Consider the following 27474-nt stretch of genomic DNA (forward strand, 5'->3'; position numbering starts at 1 on the left):
CAGCACACCCCACAGTTCCTGATGCAGCCAGGAGTACGGGTGTACCCCAAGGGTGGTGCCTAGATACACAAGGCTATCATGCACAAAGCTCTGGGTCCAAGCCCCAGTACCAAATGCTACCTGGGGAGGTGTACGTGTTGGGTCAGAGATATTTGATGGGCAGAACGTAGGATAAGGGACAAACACCCTCCCACATCCCAGGAAAACCCACTTCCAGCTCACCTACATTCCTGTATGTGACTTCCCAGGGCCCCTCGGCTCACCAGCTGGTGACTGGCAGGACCCCGGGCTCTGGCATCAGTCAATCATTCTACTTCTTGGCACCCCACGTTGTTCACAGAAACCTGAACCCCCACCGGCCCGGCTCTGCCCCTCAGACTCCTCCATACCTGTGCAGCTGCTGGAAGGAAGCGTGTGCTCTGGTCCCCCATTGAGCTCTGGGGCTCCATCACCCGTGGCCACTTCCTCTTTCTCCTCTTCCCGGGCCTCAGGGGTCTCCTCCTGTGGCTGCTCCATGACTGACCCCCACTTGGCGTGGCGCCTGCAGGCCTGGTCATAGCTCTGCCACCATCTGGGTCTGAGCACAGATGGACCACCTGGGCAGGGAGAGACAGAGATGGTCAGGGAAGAGGTGGTGGGTCCAGGCGCCCTGCAGGGCCACTGTCACACAGCAACGCTGCTCTGGTACCCTCCTCAGTCCCTGCAGAGCTTTCTGGTTTCTTGAGACAGGGCTTTATAAAGCCTGAACTGGCCGTGCAGCCAAAGATGACCTCCAGCTACTGTCCCTCCGTTCTCAGTGCTGGAACACTGGTGTGAGCAACCACCCAGGATCCCTGGTACTCAAGGCAGCCCACCCCCCACCCAGCACCACGGCTAAGGATGCAGCTGTCCAGAACCACTGTTCTGAGGAGTGGCCTGTCCTGCCTGAGGTAGGAAGGTAGGAAACAGCTCAGTGCTCCCACTGTGCTAACTCCCATGGACTGCAGTGCCAGCGTGTGCCAGGACTGTTCCAGGAGGGGCTGTGCGCTGCCTACTTTTATGCCAACTTGACACAGGCTGGGGTCTGAAAGGAAGATACCTCATTTGAGAAAATGCTTCCATGAGATCCAGCTGTAGGACATTTAAAAAAAAATGATTGATGGGAGAGGGGCCAGCCCATTGTGAGCGGGGGCCATCCCTGGGCTGGTGGTCCTGGGTTCTGTAAGAAAGCAGGCTGCCATGATGAGCAAGCCAGTCAGCAGCACCCCTTCATGGGCCTCTGCATCAGCTCCTGCCTCCAGGTTCCTGCCCTGTGTGAGTTCCTGTCCTGACTCCCTTTGATGAACAGGATATAGAAACGTTAGCTGAATAAACCCTTTCCTCCCCGGGTTGCTTTTGGTCACGTGCTCCATCATCTCAGCAGTAATCACCCAATGCTACTTCAACATTCATCAAATGAAAACCTGTCCACAAATGCTTCTCTCCAAGTGACAACTACAGGGGCTGTGGAGAGAGTTCACCAAGCAGGGAGCGGCCAGAGTAGGGCTTCAGCATCTCAAAGCTCCGAGGAAGGCCGAGGAAGGCCTTGTAGAGCCGAAGCTCCAGGGTGGGCCCTCCTTATGTCTGTCCACAGGCAGCTCAAAGGCATCCCATGATCCCATGCAGACAGAAACACCCTTTTGCCAGGAAGCTCAGCTTCATTCGGGACCCGAATGTCTGTCTATCCATCACCAAGGCCCTGTGGGACCTGGCTCCCCTCAAAAGGTAGGTTTGGAGAGCAGCTTAGACACGTGTGTGTGTGTGTTTGTGTGTGACTTATTTTTTGTTTGTTTTGTGAAATAAGATCTCTCTATGTAGCCCAAGCTGTCCTGAAATTCCCCATGTAGACCAGGCTGGCCTAGAACTTAAAAAGATCTACTTGCTTCTGTTCACTAAACACGGGATTAAAGGTGTCTGCCCTTGGAGTTACATTTCTAACCCCTTGTCACTGTGAAGTATGACCACACTTAACAACTAGTGCTTTCCAGAAAAGCACCTCTGTGGTCCACGTTCTTCCTCCTCAGAGTGAGCTCCATCTGGCCATCCTGAGTCCTGGACTGCACAGTGGCCTCTCAGAAGCTATGCTCTGGGTAGCTGGACTTGCAGCCCTGAGGCCTACGTGGCAGAGAGCCAGAAGCTGGGGAATGTGTGGATCTGGAAGATTCCGGCTAAGTGACAGTCACAGGAAGGGTGTGACCAGCCCATCACAAGATAGACACACCCCTACCTTAAATCAAGAGAGGAGATGAAGTTTTAGGCAGCTATGAGAACAGCTGAGAAAATGCTAACACAGAAGCTGGCCCGCACTTCTACACCAAGACAAAGCACAAAGGCAGCAGAGATCTAAAGGTACAGCGGACCTGTAATCCAGGGCGGGGGTGCGGCTCAGTGGGACGAGCCTGCCTCTCTAGTGCAGCCAAGCCTCTGTGGTTTGGTCCTCAGCACCCATTAGTCAGGTGTGGTGGTGCACATCTGTAATCCCAGCACTCAGGAGGCAGAGGCAGGGGATGGGGGGTAAGAAGCTCAGGGTTATCTCCAGCTACACAGAAAGTGTGAGGCTAGCCTGGGCTATAGGAAACCCTATCAAAACAATAAAAAAACCCTCATAAAATACAAGAAACCATGTGTTAACATAAAACTCATCTTACGTGAGTAAGATGTAGGCCTGGCAATAAACTCATAAAAGCTTTATGGGTATCAAGATTACAGGTAAAAGATTAACAGATTTAATTATATAAAAGTTCTACATAGTTAAACGAAAAGCAAATTAAACACAATCCCAGGCTTTGTTTGTAGCCCAGTTGCCAGAGAGGGCTTCTAGAGCATTTGGGAAACCCTGGTCTGGTCCCAGGCACTGCACAGGTCAGGTACGGCAGCCCAGCTTGTGGTCTGGACAGAGGACCAGTTCCAAGGTTAGCCTAACTATATAGCAAGTTTCAGGCCAGCCTGGGCAACTTGAGACACTGTCTTAAAACCCCAACCCAATCAAATCAATTAGACAAGAAGCAGAGAAAAATGCTAGGTTCCCTAAAACAGCTCATAAATTCCTTAGAAAAGACTAATAATGCAAGCCGGATATGGTGACCTCACCTACGATCACAACACAGGAGCCTTGTCTACACAGACAGTTCTAAGGCAGCCAGGGCTACATAATTAAAGCTGTGCACCAGCACACCCGTCCCTGAGGTGTGTTTTTCAAACAAAAACACCAACACGAGGGGATGTGGAGCCACTGGAGAGGCTGGACAAACACGGGTAGATGCTGGGTTTAATCCTAGGCATGAGTGGCATCACCGACCAACTGACAACCCCCAAAGGCGGCCAACCGGACCATCTATTACTAATCCCACCATGAAAGAGGACGATTGTTACCACATTTTGATCCAAATTTGAAGTAAACTTAATTAAGTCTTGGCCAGGTCTCCATCCAGTTGGCCCTCACACTATGTAGGGGAGTGCATTTGCTTTGATGCGGAAGCCCCGCTGGCAGGCTGTGTCTACAGCAGTCCTCACCTATAAGTGCAATGATGACACGCTAAGACAAGGCTATCCTGCCATGGTCTGACTGGGTGGGGCAGCTCAGCTGGGCTCTGACAGCCACAGAGAATGGCTGTGGACTGACATGGGGCACTCACTGGCAAGAACAATCCCAGGGACAGAGCTTGATCAAATAGGGGGGTGTGGAGAGGGCCAGCCCACTCCTGCCCCACCGCTACTTCCTGGCCACCAGGATGTGACCTGTGCTGCCCACCACGAGGGAACGAACACTTTGGAACTGTGAAGCAACGTAATTCCTCCTTTTAACGTGTTCTCTTGAATGTTTTGGTCAGAAACACAGGCAGGAAACTGATTAACACGGTTGTCATTTCTACAGATAGTTAGAATCAGGATGATTCTAACACAGAAATTGCAGTGGTGTGGAGGGGGACGCTCAGCCTTCAGCTCTCCAGTCTCTATTTCCCAGAAGTCAGCTGGGATGAGTACTGGGATACAACCAACAGAATGGGGGAGACTTGTGACTTCCAGGCTTAGGGCTGGGGTGGAGAATATCTCAACAACGGGAGCGCTGGCTGCCAAGCTTGAAGACCCAGCTGGGTCCCTGGAGACCCACGTGGTGTAGGGACTTTGCAAGCTGTCTTCTGATTTCCATGGGTTAGCTGTGACATGCGCGTAAAACACACACATACACACACACACACACTCACACACAAGCAGCACACACACACGTTCATGGGTAACACTCGAGCACACACAAGCACATACACACATGCATGCATGGACACATGCACGCACATATATACACAGGTGCACACGCATGAACACACACACAAATTCAATGGTAAGTAAGGTCTAGCCTGTTGACTGGGAGAGACAAGCTGCTGACTGGGAGAGACAAGGAAGGTGGCAGGGAGACAGGACAAAATGCAGCAAGGCTTCTAGAAAGAGCCTTGACGGAAGAAGACATGCCGTCTGTATGGAGTCTTTTCAGCTACAGAGATGTTTGTCCATCTAAGACGTTACATGAGGAGAAGCTGGGTGAAGGGCACACAGGACCTGGAACATGTGCTTTCTTTAACCGGACATTTATTTCAAATGCTTTCTGATTGGGCTACTGGTCCCCGGGCACCATCTCCACTCCCCTACGGTCCTCCTGTCCCTGGCACCCATTCACTCGCCCTGCTCTGCACGGGTGAGAAGCTCTGTTTGGCATAAACAGCTCTTAAGGACCAATGCCTCAGCCCTCACCCCAGTCTTAAACACAGAGAAGGACAAGAGTGCAGAAATGCTTAGAAGTGCTGTCCCCTCCCTTACAGGGCAGGCAGGTGTCACCCCCACCTGTCTGTCTGCATGTGGTCCTTACAGGGCAGGCAGGCATCACCCCCCCTGGTCTGCCCAGTTCCCTCACTGGTCCTGCTGGCCCAGCCCTCTCACGAGGCCAGCAATGGTCTGGAGAACATCCTGCTCTCTGCGGATGGTACTGGACATAATCCCTGCAATGAGGTGACCAGCAGCCCCCGTGAGGGCCTCTGAGCACAAGACGCTTCTCACAGCACTGCAGGTGCCTGACTCCCGTCAGACACAACAGGAGCCTGGAGAGACATGGTGGGAGCCAGAGGAGACAGGCTAGGAGGCAGAGTGGAAAGTTCCAAGGCTCTCGGCTGCTGCTACCAGATAACGAGCCCCAAAGGTCTCCATGCTGCAGATGATAGCGTGGAGATAGGAAGGTCACGGTGGGGTGAGGAAAGACCCTGTCAGGTCTAGGCTCCTATGTAAGACAGAGACAATGGGACTCCTAGGGTGGCTGGGTACCATGGGTGAGTGGGACAAGACTGGGAAAAGAAACCTGGCTTGGGGTCCTGAAGTCTGGGTGTGGTGATGGTGATAGAGGGAGGGGGGAGCAGGGGACTTGGGGACCCCTTGGCAGAGGTTACCAGAAGAGATACTGCAGTGCCATGTTGTTCACACAACTGACACAGTGTTTCTTTGCAGGTCCCCTCCTGCCTTTTGCTCCTGGGGCCCTGAGGACAGGGTCCTGCTCACGGCTGCATCCTGAGGGCCCTTCTGAACTCAGAAACAGTGAGGGGTGACACAGTCCCCAATCCCCATGAGCCAGGCAGCAATCCCCAGGTCTTCCCTGGACAGAAGAAGTGGCAAGGTGGAAGACAGAGCTTTAGAGCTGGAGACCAGCGCTGCCCAGGCCTCGGACAGCCCCGCACACAGCCCTATCTAAGCCACAGCTCGTCCTGTATCTGGCTGCTAGGAGGATCTTCCCCTACAACTGGGCGAGCTGCTCTGTTTCTAGACAGGGCTGCCTCTTCAGACTTGGGATGAGGATGAGACACGTCAGCCATGACAGAGTTTCTCCCTGGCTCGATACCGGCTGAGGCGGCCTGGTTGTTCTGAGATCCACATACATCTCTCGGGATGCCTCACGTGTGTAGCTCTAAGGGCCAAGCTGCAGCCCACCCTTGTATTCTGAAGAGCCATTCTTCAGACAGCCCTGACTGCTCAATCTGCAGCTGGGGTCAGGCAGCCACACTGCTGGCGCCACCCTGTCGCTGTTTGGTCCTGCAGCCGGGAACCACCTTCAGGTGGCCTTTCCCAGGTTCTTGCCACCTGACCTGCCAGGAACCTGCTCTCCTCTTCCCTTTTTCTGTCCCGCCCAGATGGAATGCTCGCTGTGGCAGTCTCCCCTCTGCTACCAGTACTGTGTTAGGGTCACCACCCCTTGATCAGAAGCTTTGCATATTATAGGAGCTGCAGCCTCAGACTCTTTCAGCAGCAACTCTGGGGCCTTATGTACAGCCACAAAGTGGGGAGGGAACAGGGGCGGTTCTAGCACAGTGGTTTTCTGCAAAACAATCAATTCCTGGACTGCTCTGATTCTGGGGTGTGTACACATTCACGTGCATACACATAGAAACACACACACATACACACACACTCTCTGGGGGAGGAGGGAGGAAAGGGAGGGGTAGACGTGGGAGTGGCAAGCTCCACCCACCTCTCACTGGCCTTGGGAACTGTGCAGGCAGAGGCAGATCCAGGAGCTGAACCCAATGACCCACCCCTTTAGAGAGGACCAGAGCAGGCACACAGAGGGAGGAGGCCGCAAGCTCTAAGAGGAGCAGGGAGGGGCTTCCTTTCAGGACTTCCCACTGCAGGGAGATCTGCTAAGGAAATGCAGGTGCTCTGCCTGGTAGCTCAGCTTCCATGATGGCCAAACAGGCTATGTGCTCGGTGAGAGAAGGCCTGCCCAGCCTGGAGTGGAGGTGGCTGGGGGAGTCAGCACCCCAGGGCCCCTTCAGAAGCCCCATCTAAGTCGTGCCTTCTGTCTCTATCACCCTGGTGCTGCTCCCACTCTCCCTGGCTTACTACCCTAACCCTACTAACTTCTTATAAATACCCCAAGGACCGGGTGCTGCTGTCCCCATTTAACAGATGAGGAATCGGTAGCTCAAGGTCAAGTCTTAGTCACGGTACCATGTGCCTTCTGTGCACTGCTGGGTCAAGAATGCACCAGAAGCTAGCTGGCCCAGGGGCAGGATCCAGAGTGCTGGAATCTCCTGTCAGCCTGAGTCAGGAGCCCTCACTCCCCTGACTCGTGTGTGGCTGTAAGCCCTCAGCTCAATCTGTCACACGAGTCTGTCACAGTGCCCCACCACAGCGTCCCTGCCACAAAACCATGTCATAGCTGAAGGTGGCCACAGGCTCTGGTCCCTGAGTCTTCCTCTAGCCCTTTCTTTCTGCTCTGTCCCCGTCCCCTCATTCCACCATCACACTCAGACCACAGAGGCTCAGCCTGGGACTGGAGTGCTGCTGGCTCCCTGGAGGATCACTGGCTCTCCTGGGCTCTCACTGGTGCTACTTCCAAGGAGCCGTCCTGGGCCAGCACCACTCCACCCTGCTTACCTCAGTCCTGACTCCAGATCTGCAAGGTCTGCTGGCTGCCCTGGTCTCACCGCACCACCGTACCCCAGGACTGTCCTCTGTTCTGCTGGAACAGTGCCTTTTAGTGAGTGTTCAACAGGCACTTGGTGAATGGATAAGCATGCTGACAGACTTGGCCTGCAGCCCTGGCCAAGGGATCTGTTTCCTTATGTCCCTGTCACTCACATCTGGTGCCCTTTAGAAGCTACCTCTATCAGCTTCTGGGACAGGCTTCGGTCAGACCCTGGCTCACCACCCCTCCCCCAATCTGGGGGTGACACTCATTTTCACAAAGTTCTCAGGTCTTAAAGTCAACAAAGTGCTGTCTACCAGGCAGTAAGGTCCAAGAAGCACGGAGAAACTGAGGCAGGCATGGAGGGCAGGGCCACCTGCAGGGACTGTGACTGCTGAGTGCACTGCTGCCATTGGTCTTAGGGAGACTATGCTGAGTGAGGCCACTGATTTTTTTTTTAATGATTTATGTATTTTATGTGAGTACACTGTAGCTGTCTTAGACACACCAGAAGAGGGCATCAGATCCTATTTCTTATTACAGACAGTTGTGAGCCACCATGTGGTTGCTGGGAATTGAACTCAGGACCTCCAGAAGAGAAGCCAGTGCTTTTAACTGCTGAGTCATCTCTCCAGCCCGAGGCCACTGATTTTAAAGTGTGCAAGCACTGGGACCCCGGGATCTCCACAGTTCTCACTCTCAACCCCTGTCCACCACAGGAGACCTGCAGGGCGCTCCCTGCACAGTCCTGAATACTCCGAAGAGGTGCAAAGTCAAACAGGAGGGGAGGGGAAGGAAGACAATCATCTCTGCTGAAGCGACAGCCTGAGCCTTCCTCACCCCTGCCCCCTCCACTGTCCCTGCCCACTGTGGAGGTGAGGGTGAGGGTGAGGGTTAGTAGTGTCACTGAGGCAGACATTGTCCCACGCCTCTGAGTGGCTTGGGACCGGCATGGAGGGCCCTAAGATTAAGTCCCTGGATGATGGTCCCAAGCTGGCCTATCAATCAGTAATCTGTATGCTGACCCAGTGACCCAATTTTCTGGGCCAGTAACTCTGCAGTACTCACTGCTTCCCATTTGCCAATTCAGGTCACCCCATGTCCTCAGGGTATTCAAGGCCAGGGTAGGTTCATCCTAGAGGGTACCTGAGGTCAATCTCCCAAAACCAGAAAGAGCAGGAACCAGACAGGACAACAGGCAGAAATAGCCCTTGTGTTTCTAGTTCTCTGAGTGTCCAGAAGCAGCATTAAATGAAAATAAAAGCTCTGGCAGCCAGAGAATATTCTGGTCTGGAAAACAGAAGAGAGGGAAGGGAGCTCTTGCCTGACCTGGGAAACAGGCAGCGACTCTGGGATGGGAGGGGTAACGCCCACCCCACCCCCAACCGGAGCTAGACCGAGAAGGTGCCACAGTGTCATTTCACAAACAAGAAACGTGAATTGTGTGAGAACTTGGGCTCACAGACAGAACAAGCCTGGTGTAGCGCATGCCTGCGATTCCAGCTGAGGCAGAGGTAAGAAGACTGCTGCAAGTTCAAGGCCAGCCTGGGCTACATAGTGAGACCCTGTCTTCTCAAGGGGGGGTGGGGGTGGGCAGTTAGATTGCTTGGTATATAAAGGTGTTTTACCACCAAGTCTGATGAACTGAATTCAACTCCTAGGACTTAGACGGTAGAAGAGGGATTGATTTACATATAAAACAGAAGTAATAGCATCTAACTGCACACACACAAATAAGCCAGAAAGATAGCTTTAAAAGTGCTTGCCACACAGTCATAAAGACCTGAGTTCAACTCCCAGAAGCTGTGTAGGAGAACCAGGAGCAGTGGCACACACTTGTAATGCAGGAGTGTGGGGCTGAGGCTGAGAAGACAGAGACAGGCAGGCAAGACGCAGGCCAGTGAGGGACAGCCCCAGTGAGCTCATGTGTATGTGTATCTGTGCACACACACATAGAACTAGAAACAGCCCACCACAGAGCTAACGAGTGCGTTTGTCTTATCTCTTTTGACACATGTAGCCCTGGCTGGGCTGGAACCCACTCTGTAGACCAGGCTGGCTTTGAACTCGGAGACCCACCACCTGCCTCTGTCTCCTAAGTGCTGGGGCTCAAGGCGTGTGCCATCGTGGTTGGCTTATTTTCTTAATTATATTCTTGTGTTTAAGCACCACTGCCTGGCTCCGGGACGACTCCTTTAAAGGTTCTGCTGTAAGGGACTGCTGTGCTAAACGGAAGGTCTGCCCGGGTTCTGGAAAGATTCAGGATTCTTCTAACAGCGGTTCTAACCAAAGGCTTTCAGCGTCCAGGGGCTTCTGACCATGAGGCTCTGCTGCCATGCTGGAGGCCTCCCCAGAGCTTCCCCCCCCCTCACCCCCCCTACCTTGGAGCTATGTCTGCCAATGTCCTTGATCTCTGCTGGCATTTACTCGGTCAACAAACATTTGCTAAGTACATTGGTCAAGAAGCTGACACAAATAATGAATTGTGACTACTGATGGCCGTACCTCTCTGATGTACTAATGCCCAGCCCCACGGGGCATGCTTGCAGCACACTGGTTTCAATCAGGCCGCTGCTGGATACAGGACACACAGGAATCCAGATGCAAAGAGAAGGGTCTTGTGGCTGCAGCTGGGATGGCTCCAGGTACAGAAAGGTGAAGGGTGGCAGGGGTGTCTACCTGGGGACAACAGGGGCTCAGGAGGGCTCTGAAGGAGCTGGGCTGAATTTAAAACAACCCCTTTCCAAGGCTGTGTAGGGCACTGGACAGGGAGGCCGGGCGAACCCGGCCAGGGAGACAAAGAAGGAAGCACCAGCAGAGTCTGGCGTGGTCTTTGAAGCAGCTGCCTGCCTATTCCTAGAAAGATCCAGGCTGAGTTGTCCAAGTAAGGCCGACGGAGGCCTGTGCTTTTGGCGCGTGCTCTGAGACCCCACTGAGCCAAGTGGCCATTCAGGAATCTCCAGCACCCCTGCCCTTCCTCCCTAAGCCACTGAGACCTGGGAAACCTTAAAGTTCCTGACATCACCTTTGTCTCCTCTCACCTACCCAGCCCACCGAGCTGGGAAGGCAGAACTGAAAGCGGAGCACTGACCACTGACCGCCTGGGGCTTCACTTTATCATGTGACCTTGGTCTGGGGAAGTCCAGCCTGCCAGGGACAGATGAGAAGCCAGCCAAAGGGAGGGCATGAAAATGACAAGAGGAGACAGGCGATGGCCAGTGAGGAGGCAGGGCAGGTGAGCAGGGCTGAGTGGCATCTGGCCCTCTCTGGGGAGAGAGGAACCACAGGAACTGCACAGCTGTGACGTGGCCACCCGATATGTGTCTGGGGGATTATGGGAAGAGTTGAGCTCTGCCTGGAAGTATTAGCCCATGATGGGCACTTTGACTCCCTGGGCAGGAAAACACACAGGTGCCGACTCCATATTTACAATGCCAATAAAAGAATGGTCAGATAAACAGAGCACATGCAGAAACTCGGAGTTACTGTCCAGCCACGAAACACGCTTTCTCAGCAAACAGAGACACTCAACAGAATACAAATGGCACCGAGCACTGCCTGCCGAGAAAAATTGCTACAGGACGAGAGGCGGGTTGTAGGTCCCCACAGGCAGGACTAGGTGATTCTTTTGTGCTACTGTACCTTTTAGCTTGTTGTAAGGAGCACAGTACTGTCCCAGGTGTGACACGTGCAGATGTGGCACAGGCTGGACCCTCTTCACATTCCTTTCACTCAGCTCCCAGTCACCCCTGCTTCAATGTGTCCATGTGCCTCCTTGCTGGTCTAGCTGGTCCTGCCCAGGGCCTTATTTCCTGTCCCACCTCCTGGACTTCTCTCAAAGGTCACCAGTTTGGTGAGCCATCCTCAAGGACTGGCATTCTTTCCTGCTTCAACCTTAGCCAGAGTTCCTCGACCTTCTGGGGTCTGCTCACAGTGACCCACCTGTCCAATCAACACTTGCCCTGTCCCTACCGAGTGTAAGTCCTGGGGCTGCTGGAGAGATGGCTCAGCAGTTAAGAGCACCGGCTGCTCTTGCAGAGGACCTGGGTTCAGATCCCAGCTGCAGGAGATCTGATGCTCTCTTCTTATCTCTGTGGACACCAAGTGCATTCTGCCCAGACACACACACAGGCAAATCACCTACTTGTAGAATGAGAAGTAGCCAGCAGCCAGTAGACAGTAACCACTCAGCAAAACCCCAGGGAACAAAGCAGCGTGCAGCAATCAGGAAGAACCCGTCAGGACCAGACAGCACAGTGGTCAGCTTGGTACCCAGCACCTATGTTGGGTGACTCACAATCTCCATTGATCTAACTTGAGCTCTGTTTGTCTAATGCCCTTTCCTGGCCTCTGAGGGTTTCTACACACACGTGCACGCACACACACACACACACACACACACACACACACACACGCACGCGCACACGCACACATCTTCAAAATCAGAAAAAAAAGTTTTGATGCCCAGACTGAAGTGCTGCATCACTCTCTCCCTGGGCCTGTTTCCAGTCCACCTGATCGTCTTTCTCTCTAAAGTAGTGGTTCTCTCTCTCTCTCTCTCTCTCTCTCTCTCTCTCTCTCTCTCTGTCTCTCTCTCTCTCTCTTTTTTTTTTTTTTTCCGAGACAAGGTTTCTCTGTGTAGCCCTGGCTGTCCTGGAACTCACTCTGTAGACCAGGCTGGCCTCGAACTCAGAAATCCGCCTGCCTCTGCCTCCCAAGTGCTGGGATTAAAGGCATACGTCACCACTGGCAAAGTCAACCTCCTAATGCTGTGACCCTTGAATATAGTTCCTCATGTTGTGGTGACTCTTGACCATAAAACTATCTTTGTTGCTACATCGGTTATGAATTGTAATGTAAATATAGATATATGCTGGATACGTGATATCTGACCTCCAAAGGGGTCGAGACCCACAGGGTGAGAACAGCTGATCTAGACTGTTCAAGATCCTGAGGAAACTGGTCTTGATTCCATTTGGGAGACACAGGGTCCAGAAGGTGAGGACACTGGTGCTACTGCCCCTTTCGCTCTAAACGTTTGGGCTGAGCAGAATTTCAAGTGTCACTCCACAGAGAAGGCCTATTAGGGCCAAGAAGGGGAGGTGGTGGCAAATCCTCAGGTGCCTTGAAGCTCTGGGTTCCCAGGGTGGAAGAGAAAGCCAGCACCTGCTGCATCCAGTGAGGCAGGAGGAGGGCGGGGCAGAGGCTGTGTGACACTGAAGGCCTCAGAGAAGGTTCAAGGTGACTAAAGAGAGCAGGGCCATCTGGGATAATTCTGAGAATAAACGTCTTCATGATAGAAAAGAGATGAGTTCAGAGAAGAAAGTAAAGCCATGAATGAACAAGATGGTTTTTAATACAGACCGACAGGAGGATGGTCCAGGTACACAGGATTCCAGCTTAGAAGAGTTAGGTAGAAATAAAAACCCAACGACCACGGCTGCGGGGCAGGTCACACACAGACAAATGCACGAGGCTAACTTTCTACAAGTCTTCCTACACGGAGCCCACACACCCTCTGCCAGAGCCAAACCTCAGACTATCAGCTATACGTGATCAGCGCTGACAATCACAGGAAGCAGCTGTTTTGGACGAGGCTCTCCCACCCAGCGCCAACAAATCAGACTAAACGGCAAAATGGAGTCACTTATGCTAAAGCGCCACCTGTGCCACCCCAAGCTGCTATCTGGCCTTTCCAGGAATCAGGAATGAGACGGTAGTCCAATTTCCCAAACAGCTCAGTCTTCATTGGCTTGGTAAGACAGTTCCAGCTTTGTTTATTTCTTATCTGTTTTACTGTAATTTGGATCCAGGGTCTTGTACTAGGTGAATGCTCTACCAGAGAACTACTACTCCCTCTCTGCTTTAATCTTTACAAAAAGTGACCTGAAGTCCGCCAATGCTAAACTGTTTTTGTTTGTTCGTTGAGACGGGTCTCGTGTATCTCAGGGTGTCTTCAATATGAAGCTAAGTGTGTGACTTTGACATCCTGATCCTCCTGTCTCAACCTACAGATGCTAAAATTGCTGGTGAGCACCCTGTCCACTTTCATCCAGTGCTAGAGACCCACACCGAAGCTTCTTACATTCTCCAGGCAAGTACCCAACAGGCTGAGCCTCACCTCTAGCCACAACCACCACGATATTTTTCTGTTGTTCCATTTCTGTCTTTTGAGAAAATAACTTTGATTTGTTTTTTTGGTCTTATTGAGACAAGATCAGTCTGGTTTGAAACTCTCTCTGTAAACCAGGCTGTCCTCACACACACAGAGATCCACCTTTCTCTGCTTCCTGAGTGCTGGGATGCAGGGTACCGGCCAACCTGCCCAGCTGAGCAGAGGAACTTTGAAGTGAGCGCCTCGCTTTGGGAGCTGTTCTAGGAACGGGCTGGCTTCTGTTTAGCCAGGTGAACATTCTTTCTGTCCCAAGAGTTAAGAGTGTCCCAGATTCCGAACCCATGAAGCCAAAGGTCTCTAAGCAGTGCCTCCAGCCCTATGCCTGCACAATGGAAGGCAGCTTTCCCAAAACCTGTTTCAGAGTGTCTGTGACCTCCGGCCTGCAGGCAGAACCCTTGAGGGTCATTTTGGTCTCTGGCATTGAACCCCTAGCCTGTCGTGTGCCAAGCCTGCTCTCTGCCTTGAATCCAGTCTTCATGCCCCTTGTAGGTTCTCTAAGCCTGTGCTCCATGTACAAACTGTTCTTCCTTCACCCTCGGCGACTCTGAGTATCATCATTTCAAACTTCCTCCCAAGTCCAGAAGATACTGTGACAGTTTTGTCAACATGACATCATGCAGACTCTCCTGGGAAGTGAGTCTCAGTGAAGGCTGTTTGGATTAGGCTAGCCAGTGGTCTAGCCTAGGAGGACTGTCTTGACTGCTAAGAATAGAAGGGAGGCCCTGCCCACCGTGGGTGGCACCATTCCCTTGGCTGGGTCTTAAACTCAACAAAGCACTAGGCAAGCTTGCATTCATTCTCTCTTTGTTCTTGACTGTGGAACACCTGTTTCAAGTTTCTGCCTTGATTTCCCCAAAATGATGGGCTATGTTTTGGAACTGTGGGCTACAATCAGCCCTTCCTCCCATAAGGTGCAGTTCGTCAGGGTATTTCACCCCAGCAGCAGGAAGGAAATGAGGGCTGGGGGTTTGCCCCTGCAATGCTTGCTAACCTGAGCTCAGGTAGTTCATGTCCCATTCCCTCTTGCTAGAGAGCTGGGAAGCCAGCGGGACAGAGGAGGAAGCTCTGGTGCCAGGCTCTGTAAAAGGCTCACCCAGCTCTGTCTTACTAAGTTGGGAACTCCTGAGCCACTGTCTGGCCTTTCTGTGGCTCAAGCTGGTCATCTGAAGGTCAGGACTGATTACCCACTAGCTTGGAATAGGTGGTAGATGTGAAAGACATTCAACAATTATAAGGATGTATTTTTGTGGCTTTTAATTTATGTACGTGTGTGGGGTGTGTGTGTGTGTGTGGGGTGTATGTGTCCACGTGTGCCAAAAGAAGGCATCAGACTCCCAGGAGCTAGAGTAGCAGAAGGCTGTAAGCTATCTGATGTGGGGTGCGGGGGGGGGGGGATCAAACTTGGGCCCTCTGCAGGATAATAACTGACCCCAACCTCTGAGCCATCCCCCCATTCCTATCTTAACTTTTTGATTTCTTGAAAGTCTCGTGTTGGCTAGACACAGTGGTGCACAACTTTAATCCTAGTACTTGGGAGGCTGTGACAGGTGGATCTCTGTGAATTCAAGGTTAGCCTGGTCTATATAAAGAGTCCCAGGCCAGCCAGAGTTACATGGTGAGAGCCAGTCTGAGAGAGAGGGGGAGGAGGGGGAGGGGGACAGGAGGGGAAGGGAAGGGGAGGGGAGGGGGAGGGGCAGGGAGAAGGAGGGAGAGAGAGAGAGAAAGAGAGAGAGAAAGAGAGAGACAGAGAGACAGAGAGATTGATTCACAGTCTCATGCACCTTACTCTAGCTTTGAATTCACCAAGGACAACATTGAACTCTTGATCCTCTCATCTCTAACTTCCAAATCTGGCATTATGGGCCCGCTGGCATCATACATGCCCGCTGACACCATAGGGCCCGCTGGCATCATACATGCCCGCTGACACCATAGGGCCCGCTGGCATCATACATGCCCGCTGACATCATACGGGTTCACTGACACCATATGGGCATGTTGACATCATAGGACCTGATGACATCATAGGGGCATGCTGACATTATAGGGCTTGCGGACATCATACGGGCCCACTGACATCATATGGGCATGCTGATACTGGGTGAAGAAGTGAAGCTAGAAGCTCTGTCTACGAGGTGACTCAGTGGGTGGGGCATGGCACTGGCCTCCAAGCCTGATGCCCTGAAGTGGGTCCACAGGGTAGAAGGAGAGAACAGACTCTTTCCTACAAGCTGCGCTGTCAAGCACAGACACAGGCACACCCAGAGACAACAAACAAACAAACAAGCTTACATAAGAACTATAAAGAAAGGCCTCGGCTAAGCTCCCAGGAAGCAGTTGGCCAGGAAGCCCGACAGTCTGTTTGCTTTCAAATACACACCTCCTGCGGTTTTAAAATTCCAGATAAGAGCTGGTTCACTCAGCACTGGAAAGCAGGAAGTCCCCAAGGACTTCCTGGACCCTGAGGAAAGGGACAAAGCAGTGTGTGCAGGGATAGCAGAGCAGATGGGCTCTCCCTGCCCTGGAAGCTCACCCTAGAGATGGGAGCCCAACCATGTCCTCCCCAGATCTACTGGCTAGGAGCCCCCAGATACCCTTGGCAGCCCTCGAGCCAGTGAAAACCTGCACTCTCACTCTGGAGGAGGGGTCTGTGGATATGACAGAGGAATAATGACAGAAGCAGGCTATAGGAGTGACACACAATACAGTAACGGGGCAGCACGCCTCACATTCTCAGGTCACACTGGGCTCCGTTCCCACCAACAAGCAAGAAACTGGCTCTCCACAGAATGCCAGGGAAGTGTACCTCTATGCACCAGATGTTAAGCTGGTGACAAGGACAGCCTGTAAATATTGGTTCACCCAGGAGTGCTAAAATGCAGGCTCTGAGGTGGCCATGAGCCAGGGAAAGGCATCCCAGTGCATTCCCCAGCCTGCACAGAGCAGGCGGTTCCTTGCCAGGACTCTCTGGCCTTGGCCTCCAACTCAGGAGGCCATCGAGGATAGACAGCACAGTGCAGGAGTTTGGAACGTCTGCTGTGGCAACAGGCACAGGACAAGGTGGCCCAGACATGAAAGGCCACATCCTGATTCAGCCCAAGTCACCATCTTCTCAACATCAGCGCTCTGAAGGACACCAGGGAATATTAGGGACAGAGTCCTCTCTACTTACCCAGGGCTCAGGAGCGGCTTCCTTGAGGCTGCTGAAAACTGGGAAGAGACAGGTCTGTGGGCTGGTTGTGGGCTGCCACAGCAGAGGCCAGGAGGCACAGTCCCGGGCCACTCAGCACTCAGCTGTCCCAGCCCTCTTTTCTGGAGGCCTCCACCACAATCTCCACCCAAATCCTAGGGCTACAGCAGGTGGTACCTCCCCACCCACCATAACCTGCTTGGCAAGGCCTTCCGCACCTTTCCCCACTACAGCTTCCTGCTTCTCTTCCCCCAGGAGTCCAGACAGAGGCAGGGCCTTCCTTATCTACTGGGACTCCCAGGCCAGCTTGGGAACCATAGGCACCAACCTTACCATGGCTCATAGTCTGGTCCTTGCAGCCTGCACATCCCTGCAGGAGTGGGTGGGGGTTGGAAGGGTGCCTGCGGGACACCTTGGACACAGCCTTCCTTCTAAAAGTGGCTGGGAGCAGGCAGAGGGCCTGCAGCTAGCCCAGAGGAGGGCCTGCTTCCTACCTGAGAGACCGCCAGCTGCACAGGGCGCTGGGAAGCACATTCTTCTCCCTTACAGGGTGCAGTGTCTTGTGAGCCCGGTACTGGAGTGACCTTAGTGCTGGCCAGCCACCTCAGAGGTAGGACTGGCACAGGGACAAGGCAAGACTGTCCCCAAACACAAGTAAACTTGGCTTATGAGCAGAGCTGTCTGACACGATCGATCTGGGGAGCTTGACTTCCCCCAGCCTCAGGTCCGGAAGTACTTTTACAGTCACGTGAAGAGGCAGTGGGGCTGCGTGGTCCCAAACCCAGGAATACTGGTTCCAAAGGTTTGACTACACAGAACGTTTCTTAACTGCCATTACTCATGGCTTGGGGGTGATGGTTTGGGAACAAAGGGCTGCCAGTGGCTCCCACACGCGGGGAAGTCCTTCCAGGCCTCTGCTGAGACTGAAGACACAGCCACCACACCTGCCTCTATTGGTTTGCAGCTGGGATTTTCATTCTATAGTCCCGGGAACCCATGATCTTCTATCCTGAGCCGTCAGGTGGGAGGCCTCCTAAGGAAAGCAATCTACCGCCTCTGGAGACAGGGCTTCTCACAGGCCTGGAGGCTGGTGCGTAGACTAGCCTGGCCCGTAAGCCCAGAGACCCATCTCTCTCCACTTCTGGTGCTGCACTAGCAGGTGCACAGGCAAGCTTAGTGTGGGCTCTGGAAGCAGAATTTAGGACTTGACACTTCGTATCAGAAAATTAAATTAAGATGAGCATCTAGTGGCCCGTGCCTGGAACGCCATTATCAGCACAGATATGAGAAGACGTGGAGTCCAAGACCCTCCTTGTCTCAAGCATCAAAAAGTGAAGCAAGGCGTCAGTTTCATGGCCCCTTCTTTTAAAATTTGTAAAGTGTTGTGAAAGACACAGACTTATTTATGAATTGAGAGATTTCTGGAAATTTCTGTTCCTTGTTCCTAAATCCAAATCCTGACAGCCAGTGACTGCTGGGAACCTAGAGTCTCAGCATTAGGCCCCTTTTTACGTGGCTCATTTAAAACACCGTGGTTCGGAGACAGGATCCCGGCTGCAGGCAGAACCCTCCGCAGGTAGAGTTACTTCCTGGGCCAGCGTGGGTGCTGTGCCTGTGTAAACACACAGGCCCAGGCACAAACTGTGTGAGGAGACCACACAGGAAGCAGAGCCTGCTGAAGAACACTTGCAAGGTGGGAAAGGCCATGGTAAGGCAGGCAGGGCCAGCCAGCCAGTGTACAGTGGGGAATGGTGAGCCACCCCTCTCTGAGGCATCCAGTTGTCAGATAAGGCACAGGACATGGCCTTGGTTCCCAGTTATAACAAGTGAGCCTAATTCTGAGGCTGGACTGGGGAAGGGAGCGCACACATGGCTCCATGGTTAAGAGCACTAACTCCTCGTGCAGAAAGAAGATCCAGGTTGGGTCCCCAGCACTTGCATGGTCTCTAACTACAGTTCCAAGGGGCTCTGACGCCCCCTTCTGGCCTCCATTGGGCACTGCATACACATGATGCTGATAACACATGCATGCAAAACACCCGTAAGTGTACAATAAGATAAATCTTAATGTAAAGAGACAGAAGAAAGAGGCAGAGACCACCAGATCTGCAGTGTCAGTGGAGAAGCTGAGGGCCTGACATCTTACCTCAGGAGCAGGCTCTCCCTACCCTGAGGCATCAACAGAGGCAGCTCTTTCTGCCTAGGACACCTCAGCCCCTACTCTGACTTATGCGTCCTCATCCTTCAGACCCTGGCTTAACCATCACTTCTTAGATCAGCCTCCCGATTCCCCAGCCACAGCCCTTCCCTGGTGGTACTGGCTTGCTAACACAGCTGCATTTGGCTGCCTGGGGGTGTGACCACAGGCACAGCTGCATTTACCAGAGGTGCCTGTTGCCAAGGTGGTGACCCCTTCCAGAACCCTGGAGAGTTCCCAGGTGTCCTGTCCGGTCCCCACCTCTGCCCGCCCAATCCCAATCCCCCAGGAAGGGGTGACAGTGTGCTCCTGATCAGTCACCATCGGCATGTATGCTGATGCTGTATATGTGTGAGGCCCTTGGAGCACCAGCGCTGGGTACCCTGGTTTCCCACTAGTCCCCCAAGTGCTGAGCACTGAGCAGGCATGTGCTGAGAGACCAGCTCAAGACAGTGCAGAGGGGACTGAGAGCCATGCGTACTCTGCCTGTGCCACCTTCCTGCCCTAAATGCCTGCCCTTTCTTATGTCTCATTTGAAACATACTGAACTAGCTCAGGCTGCAGGGACAGATGGCACAACTGGTAAGTCACTTGTTGCATAACCATGGGGACCTGAGTTCAATGCCCAGAGCCCACATGAAAAAGCACTGGGTGTGGTGGCTGCACTTGTAAGCCCAACACTGGGTGGGGGGCAGAGACACGCGGGTCCCTGGGGCTCACTGGCTGGCCGGCTTAGCCCACTTAGCAAGCTCCAAGTCCCAGCGAGAGAGTCTGCCTCAAACACAAGGCATGTGGCTCCTGAGGAACAAATGGCTCCTCTGACCTCCTCCTCCCCAACAAAAGGAGCTGGCTCATGTTATGCCCACAAGGGAAGTGGTCATCTAGTTCATCTCTGTGGAACCCGAGGGTGCCTGAAGCTTGCCTCAGGAGCTATTGCCTGTTTTCAATCTCTAGGAGGCCATTTTCATGTTCTGGAAGCTTCCTCACTGGTTCAAAGAATCATGGGCTGTGATGTTCCTTCCTGGCCTGTCTACACTGAGCTAGGAAGACCTTTGCTTTAAAGGCCCAGTTGGCTCAAGTCTACGGCTTAAAACGCGCGCGCGCGCGTGTGTGTGTGTGTGTGTGTGTGTGTGTGTGTGTGTGTGTGTGTGTGTGACTGTATTTATTTTTATGTGTATGAGTGTCTGCCTGTGTGTGTGTGTGTGTGCGTGTGTGTGTGTGTGTGCGTGTGTGTGTGTGTGTGCGTGTGTGCGTGCGTGCGTGTGTGTGTGTGTGTGTGTGTGACTGTATTTATTTTTATGTGTATGAGTGTCTGCCTGTGTGTGTGTGTGTGTGCGTGTGTGTGTGCGTGTGTGTGTGCGTGTGTGTGTGCGTGTGTGTGTGTGTGTGTGCGTGTGCGTGTGCGTGTGTGTGTGCGTGTGTGTGCGTGTGTGTGTGTGTGTGCGCGTGTGTGTGCGTGTGTGTGCGTGTGTGTGTGCGTGTGTGTGTGTGTGACTGTATTTATTTTTATGTGTATGAGTGTCTGCCTGAATGCCTCTTGTAGCATGTGTGTGCAATGCCACACAGGCCAGATGCGGGACTGAAGTTACGGAGAGTTGTGAGCTGCTAGTGCTCTAACTGCTGAGTCATCTCTCCAGCGCCGAGTTTAAGGCATTGTAGTGTCCAGTGGCACGAATGTTTGCTTGAGGATCTTTGGTTAAATTGCACGCATGCACGCACCACATGGACATCAAAACGGTCTCAAAGAGAATGCAGCAGCTGATAAGGGAAGAGTCGGACGAAGGCTCCAGTGAGAAAAGCTAGGTATAAAATCAATTTAAACTCCTCAGCCTCAGAGTGTGGGAGCAGGAAGAGAGCAGCTGTGAGCATGCCTGAGTGCGAGAGGGGAGGAGCCAGGCACAGCGCGAGGGGAGGAGCCAGGCACACGCCCCTTTGTTCTGGGGGTGGGGCTGCAAGCCCAGAGATAGCTCGCCTCTTTTGGCCATACTTTCTGATCTGTGTACATGCTATTTCTGTATCAATAAAGATCTTAACTTTAAGACAAACAGGCTAAACCTGGAGCATCAAGAGTTCCCCCACCGCCCTGAGGTCATCTGAGGTCACACTGAAGGGCGCCCGGAAATCGAGGCTCGGGCCCCAGACTCCAGGTCTGGAGGCAAACAGCTGGCTCTGATCAAGCTGCAGAGCCAGCCAGGGCATGCATGTTCATGGGCATGGGCAAGCTTGTGATCTCAGTACGTGGCTGTGGGGAGACGGTGAGAGTTCAAATCCAACCTCATCACGGTGAGCCTGAGGTCAGAGAGAGAGAGCGTGAGACTGGACTAACAGATGTACTTGTGTAATTATTATTTTTTTAATTTTTATTTCTTTGGTTTTTTTGAGACAGGGTCTCCCTCTCTTTTTCTCTGTTGCCTTGGTTGGTAATCCTGAAACTCCCCCTGTAGATCAGGCTGGCCTTGAACTCAGAGAATCTGCCTGCCTCGGCCTCCTGAGTGCTGGGATTAAAGGTATGAGCCACCACTGCCTGGCTTATTATTATTTTTCAAGACAAGGTTTCTCTGTGTGGTCTGACTGACTGTCCTGGAACTTGCTCTGTAGACCAGGCTATCCTCAAACTCACAGATCCTCTGCCTCTGTCTCCCAAGTGCTGGGATGAAAGGCGGGTACTACCATGTCTGGCTTAATTTTTTTTTTTTTTTTTTTTTGTGATGTACAGACACAAGGATGGCCTGTGAGCTCACCCGCATGCTGCTGGGGTTTGGTGAATACCAACAACTGACACACCGCAACCTCTATCCCACAGCCAAAAGCTGGGTGCTTGGAGCAGTGAGCCACGAGGAGCATGGTCAGTGCTCGTTTACTGCGAGCCAGCGCTGCCCGCACTCCAGCACGACCCACACTCAGGCTTCCCCTCCTTATGGGTGCGCAAACCCTGGGAGCTGTGCAGAGTACCAGCACGTGAGGCAGAGAGGCTGCAGTGCCCTTCTCCAAGGACACAGAGGTCTACAGGGCAGCCTGGTCTGAAGCCCCATCCCTATGGCCAGTCAGATAACACGAGGGTTCTTACTGCCTCCTAGGTTTGTGCCTGCATCCACTCTTGGCTCCATCTTGACCTTGACCTTGACCTTAGACTTCCAGAGCAACTGCTTCCTCCCACAGCATCTTCAGAGATCCAAATCATCCAGGACCAACAGGACCAAGCCCTGGGTCCTCAGTCCTCTTCTGCCCCAAGTCCAGCACTAGCCCTAAGTCACACCTCCTGTCCTCTGCAGCCTGTAGCCAGACTGTCGCTAGCTTGGTCCTGTTCCCTTCCTTCCCTGCTCCTGTCAGAACAGTCCCACACTCCCGAGGGGCACACCCAGGGTGGACTCAGCCCTGGGCTCTGCCTCTCTTTGCTCTCAAAGGTCGAGTCCAGGGCTCTAGGCTGGGCCTCTGACTTGGTCACGCACTGGCTGCAAACCTCCTCATTCCTCCTGAAGCCAGGCTATATACACCGCAGTCAGCGGGACAGTCAGGCTCCAGTTAAGCTTCTGAGCCCTGAAGTGGCACAATCTTCCTCCTACCCACCAGGCTGGCATGAGGCTGGCACTGGAGGCTTCAGAAGTGTTACTAACCATGCAGATAGAGATTATCATGACGCTGCCCTCTCCTGCCTATAATTAGGTCCCCAGCCTGCTGATTCTTTCCTCCTCCTCCTCCTCCTCCTCCTCCTCTTCTTCCTTCTTCCTCCTCCAAGATGGAGACCCTCCTTGCTCCTGCTACCCACCTGTGCCTGGCCACCTTCCTACCCTGGTCTGGAACCTGTGTCCTGCCGACTGTTTAAATCCCACGCAGAGGCCGATCAGAGCTCTGAGTATACAAAGCAGTTACCTCACGCCACACAGGTGGCCCCAACGCCAGCACAGGGCCTGGGCACGCTTTCCTCTCCCATCTCTCTCTGCTCCACCCTGGGAGCTCTGGCAGTCAGAGGACACGAGCCCACGCACACAGGCTGGGCAATGTCCTCAGTCCATCCCCCTGTCCTACCTCGCTCAAGACCTGTCTGTCCATCCTTCAGCTGGCGCTGCCTCCAGACATTCCTCTAGCTGGTCCGGCCACTCCACATATCCACCATGCTCCATGCCCACAAGGTCTCACTGCTTATCATGGTATCTCACACAGGCCTCTGCATGTGGGTGCGACCAGCGCCCACCCATGTTAGCCACACGCTCCCCAAATCCTGAAATAGCCCTGCAAGGGTGCAGAAGCTGAGGGCAGTGCCCAGAGTCACTGACACACTCCTGAAGAACACCACCCACAGTTTCCCAAAGCGTTCCAAATCCCGCAGCAAGTGAGGCCAGGAACTAAAATCTTTGCATGACTTAAGAAAAAGAAGGGGCTGGAGAGCTGGCTCAGCGATTAAGAGCACTGGCTGCTCTTCCAGAAGACCCGGGTTCAACTTCCAGCATCTACATGGCAGCTCACAACTGTCCATGTTCACAACTGGAACTCCAGTTCCAGGGGATCTGACAACCTCACATAGACATCCATGCAGGCTAAACACCACTGTATGCAAAATACATAAATTATAAAAGAGGAGGGAGGAGAGGAAAAAGCCTTCGGGGCTGGGGTACAGCTCAGAGGAGGGGCGAGGCAGGTATGAGGGAGGCCCTGACTCACCCTTTGTGACAACACCCCACCCCACTCCCAATGCCTGCCTGAGTTCTCAGAGAACAGCACTGTCAGATCTGGGAAGGGGGTAAGAGTAAACACCAGGCAGGGGCTGGGAACGCAGCTTGGTCATCTGCACAAAGCCTAGAGCTTTACCCCAGGCACTTGGGAGGGCAGCGCAGGAGTTACAAGTTCAAGGCCATCTCTGGCTACACAGCAAGCTCAGGGCCACTCTGGGATGTACACTTTCGCTTCAGTACTTGTGAACTAAGAGCAGTCGATTAGCAGTCTAGTAGTCTTTTTAGGTATAAAACAACAGGAGAGAGAGAGAGAGAGAGAGAGAGAGAGAGAGAGAGAGAGAGAGAGAGAGAGAGAGAGAGAGAATTTTCCTCTGGATCCAGGAAGGAACATCAGTGTTGGTTCTGAGGATTCATGTCCCCTTCCTGACGCCCCATCCCTGGAGCTCGGCCTCCTGGAGGTGGCCCAGTATGCCCAAGAATAAGACAATTCCCAGCCACTGGTCTCTGAGCATCTAAGGCTGGAGCAGCCCCTCAAGCCCATGGCTCATTCCCAGAGCTCCTACTAAATAAACCAGCTGCTTCCTCAGTTCCAGGTGGTGGTGCTGACGTCAGAACTGGGGGAGGGGAAGAAAAGCCACCCAGCAGCAAGGACAGAATGACAACAGGGATGAGTATGGGAGCACCTCCTGGCTTGTCCCTGTCTATCCTCTGGAACACGGATGCTTCGGCTGTTCCTAGCAGACAGGAGGCGCTAATTAATTAATGCTGCACGAAGGCAGCCCATTGTTTATGCTTACCCAATACAATATCCACTCTCTTCCGCTTGTCCAGGGACAGACGCCAGTTCTACCCCAGGTAGCATGTGCACCAGTGAAATACTTCCCGCCATCCCCTGTAACTAAGAACAGTCAACACAGGACAGGATACTCAACCTACCAGAAGGCACATGCTGGAAAATTCTGTGTGTGTGTGTGTGTGTGTGTGTGTGTGTGTGTGTGTGTGCGCGCGCGCGCGCGCGTGTCCGCACCTTTGTATATTTCCTCCTGTATCCTCCCACCCTGGTGTTAGACAGAAAAGCAGTAAGACCAGACCTAAACTGTCCACCAGATTTTTTTTTTTTTTTTTACACGTAATGAACATCCACTGGCTGAAGCCACTGACATTTCTGGTAAAGTTACTAATTCCCACTTGATTTACAAATCTGTTGAGCCTGGAGTGATGCCATACACCTTATGCTAGCATTCTGGAGGTAGAGAGGCAAGTGTGTTCTATATCTTAGGGGCTAGCCTGGTCTACACAGCAGGTGCCAGGGCAGCCAGGACTTCATAGAGAAACCCTGTCTCAAAAAAAAAAAAAAAAAGAAAAGAAAAGAAAGAAAGAAAGAAAGAAAGGAACCCCAATAAAACCCAAATTAACTTGACCTGGTTTTCTCAACCCCACCACTGATGTGCAGTTTGAGAGGTCATGCTGTACTTGCCTGTGTGTGTGTGTGTGTGTGTGTGTGAGCTCGTGCATGAGCCCATGTGAGGGGATCTGCTATTGATTTCCACTTCCTGGGAACTGAGGAGGATCAAGGCCAGAAAGAAAGGAGGGAGGAGATGGGAGGGAGGTAGGAGGAGGGAAAAACAAAACAAAACAAACCACCACCACCAACAAAACCAGAGCAAAGGGCAGGGAATGCAGCCGACACCATGGAGCCCAAGTTAGGGGGAAACGGGAAAGGAAACTCGGGCCACCACAGCCAGCAATGTCAACAGCGGGTGCTCCTCTGTGCGTCCTGGCCTTTGCCTACATATCATGGCACTTTACAGATAAGTAGCCACAGCTCTGAGGCGCTAAGTACCATGCCCTCGGTCATGGTGTGTGTGTGTGTGTGTGTGTGTGTGTGTGTGTGACATTTTCCTCACGTTTCCTTAAGAGATGAGACACCATTTCCCTCCCCTCCCCCTCTCCCAGTGTCTTGGGTGTAACATCTGGAACCATGGCAACCATTTTGGACCACGAGGAATGCAGGGCATCCGTGACTTACGGGGTGCTCAGGCTGCTTATTGTGCCACCCGCGCCCACCTAGACCTGCCGCAGATGCGGGTGGCTTCACGTCTCACCCACCCTGCGGTTCTGTCCCAGCAGTGGCTGTGAGCTGCTCTCCTACAAAGAGGGAAATCGGACTTGGAAGGCTGAGGGGCCAATGGTGACATCCTATTTCTGTGGACTCAGAGTCTCTCCTTGGAGTCGCTAGCTCTGCTCAGGGAGGAGAGGGACTGTGCCAGAAGCACTTCTGTATCTGAAGCAATGGTGCTTAGCACTGTACACTCAGGTGCTTAAATCAGGACCAAAGACTGAGAGCTGTTGGGCAGGCGTGATGGGTACCGACTCTGGATAAGGCATCTATCTATCCATGCCGTCTCGGTGTTCCAGCCCGGGAGACGGAACCCCACCTTTGTAGGCCATCGCTCCCATGAAGCTGCTCTCAGACAGGCACTCTGTGGTCTTTCAGTATTGAATCCTTTCTCTCCTGACAACACTTCAGGTTCCACTGAGGAAGAACTGAACGTGGCCAAGCTGAACACGGCCCTCTGTACTTTTTTGTCTTACAAGACAGAATCTGGAACTGAGGTAAAAGGGAGAAAAGGCACCAGGCTTTTCGAGCCAACCAGAACATAAGAGGGTAGCTCGCTGCATCAAAGCATGCAGGGTTCTGACCTCTGAGCCTTGGCGTGCAGGTAGTTTAGTTTTCTGAGGTGTAAAAGAGCTAAGTTTGCCAGGAAAGGCAGACAGGCTGGAGCATGCAGGGCTTCCTGTACCACACCAAAGGTGTGGCCTCGGACTGTCAGCAGCAACAGGACTAAATGACCAGAAGGCATCCCTTCCCACTTAGACACACATCCCAACTACAGAGCACCCCCTGCCAGCATGAGTGGCTGGAGCTGCGACCCGGGGCTCCCTACCACGTGTGGTAGCTTGATGCTTCCTATGTGTGGCTCAAGTGCAGGATGAAGACAGGAGCCTCAGGACACCTAACACAGGAGAGCCAGCCACTCAGGCTGTGCAGGGATGGGTAGGGTGTGGTCACACAGCTTTTTATCCTAGCACAGAGGATTTCCATGAGGCCAGCCTGGTCTACATAGTAAGTCCCAAGACAGCCAGGGATACAGAGTCCCTGTCTCAAAACAAACCAACCAACAAACACTTAATAAAACCTTTAGAAATATATACATGTTTAACTTATGTGTATGAGTGTGTACCTCTGGCAGCCAGCAGAGGGCGTCAGATCAGGTCCCTTGGAGCTGGACCTGAGGTGGTTGTGAGCTGCCTGATGAGGGTGCTGGGAACTGCACTGTACAGGAGCAGCGACAGTCCTGCCTGCTGAGGATGGCTTCTCTGCCATGTGTCCTCAGTGCTGCTTCACCAGCGGCTCACAGCACCAGACCCAACTGACCGTGGGTTGGAACCCCCAAACCTTTTTCCACGTACACTGATTACCTCGGGCATTTGGCCACAGTGACAGGAAGCTGACTAATACAACCCCACCAGAAGCAAGTAACTGCTCTAGACAGACACTTGCCCAACCCAGCTCCCAAGACTCCTCCCTGAAGATGAACTCAGACGCCAGGGAGCAAACCACTCATGTGCCAGCGAGGCATGCAAACACAGCAGGCTGCACATAGACCGACACTGGAAAACCAAGACTGACTGGAGAAGGAACTTCAGATGATGCAAGAGCTGACACAGCACACAGGAACACGGCCAAGGCCAGGGCTGCAGCTCAGTGGTACAGTG

General features: G+C 53.0%; 1 protein-coding gene across 2 annotated transcripts in view; it reads right to left on the reverse strand.

Annotated features, from left to right (window-relative positions):
• The window catches only part of Ppard (peroxisome proliferator activated receptor delta), a 72060-nt gene that overhangs the window by 16890 nt on the left and 27696 nt on the right, over positions 1 to 27474 (reverse strand). The window contains exons 1-2 of one of the 2 annotated variants that reach the window (XM_076916454.1): positions 16810 to 16832; positions 390 to 596 (exon numbers count right to left, since the gene is read on the reverse strand). In XM_076916454.1, coding sequence (XP_076772569.1) covers positions 390 to 516 — 127 coding nt within the window. In that variant the 5' untranslated portion in view covers positions 517 to 596; positions 16810 to 16832. Of the gene's footprint in view, positions 1 to 389; positions 597 to 16809; positions 16833 to 27474 lie in introns of those variants that run through there. The other variant, XM_034524487.2, reaches the window with a different exon arrangement.

Source organism: Arvicanthis niloticus, chromosome 20 (genome assembly GCF_011762505.2).
Source record: "Arvicanthis niloticus isolate mArvNil1 chromosome 20, mArvNil1.pat.X, whole genome shotgun sequence".
NCBI classification, from domain to species: domain Eukaryota; kingdom Metazoa; phylum Chordata; class Mammalia; order Rodentia; family Muridae; genus Arvicanthis; species Arvicanthis niloticus.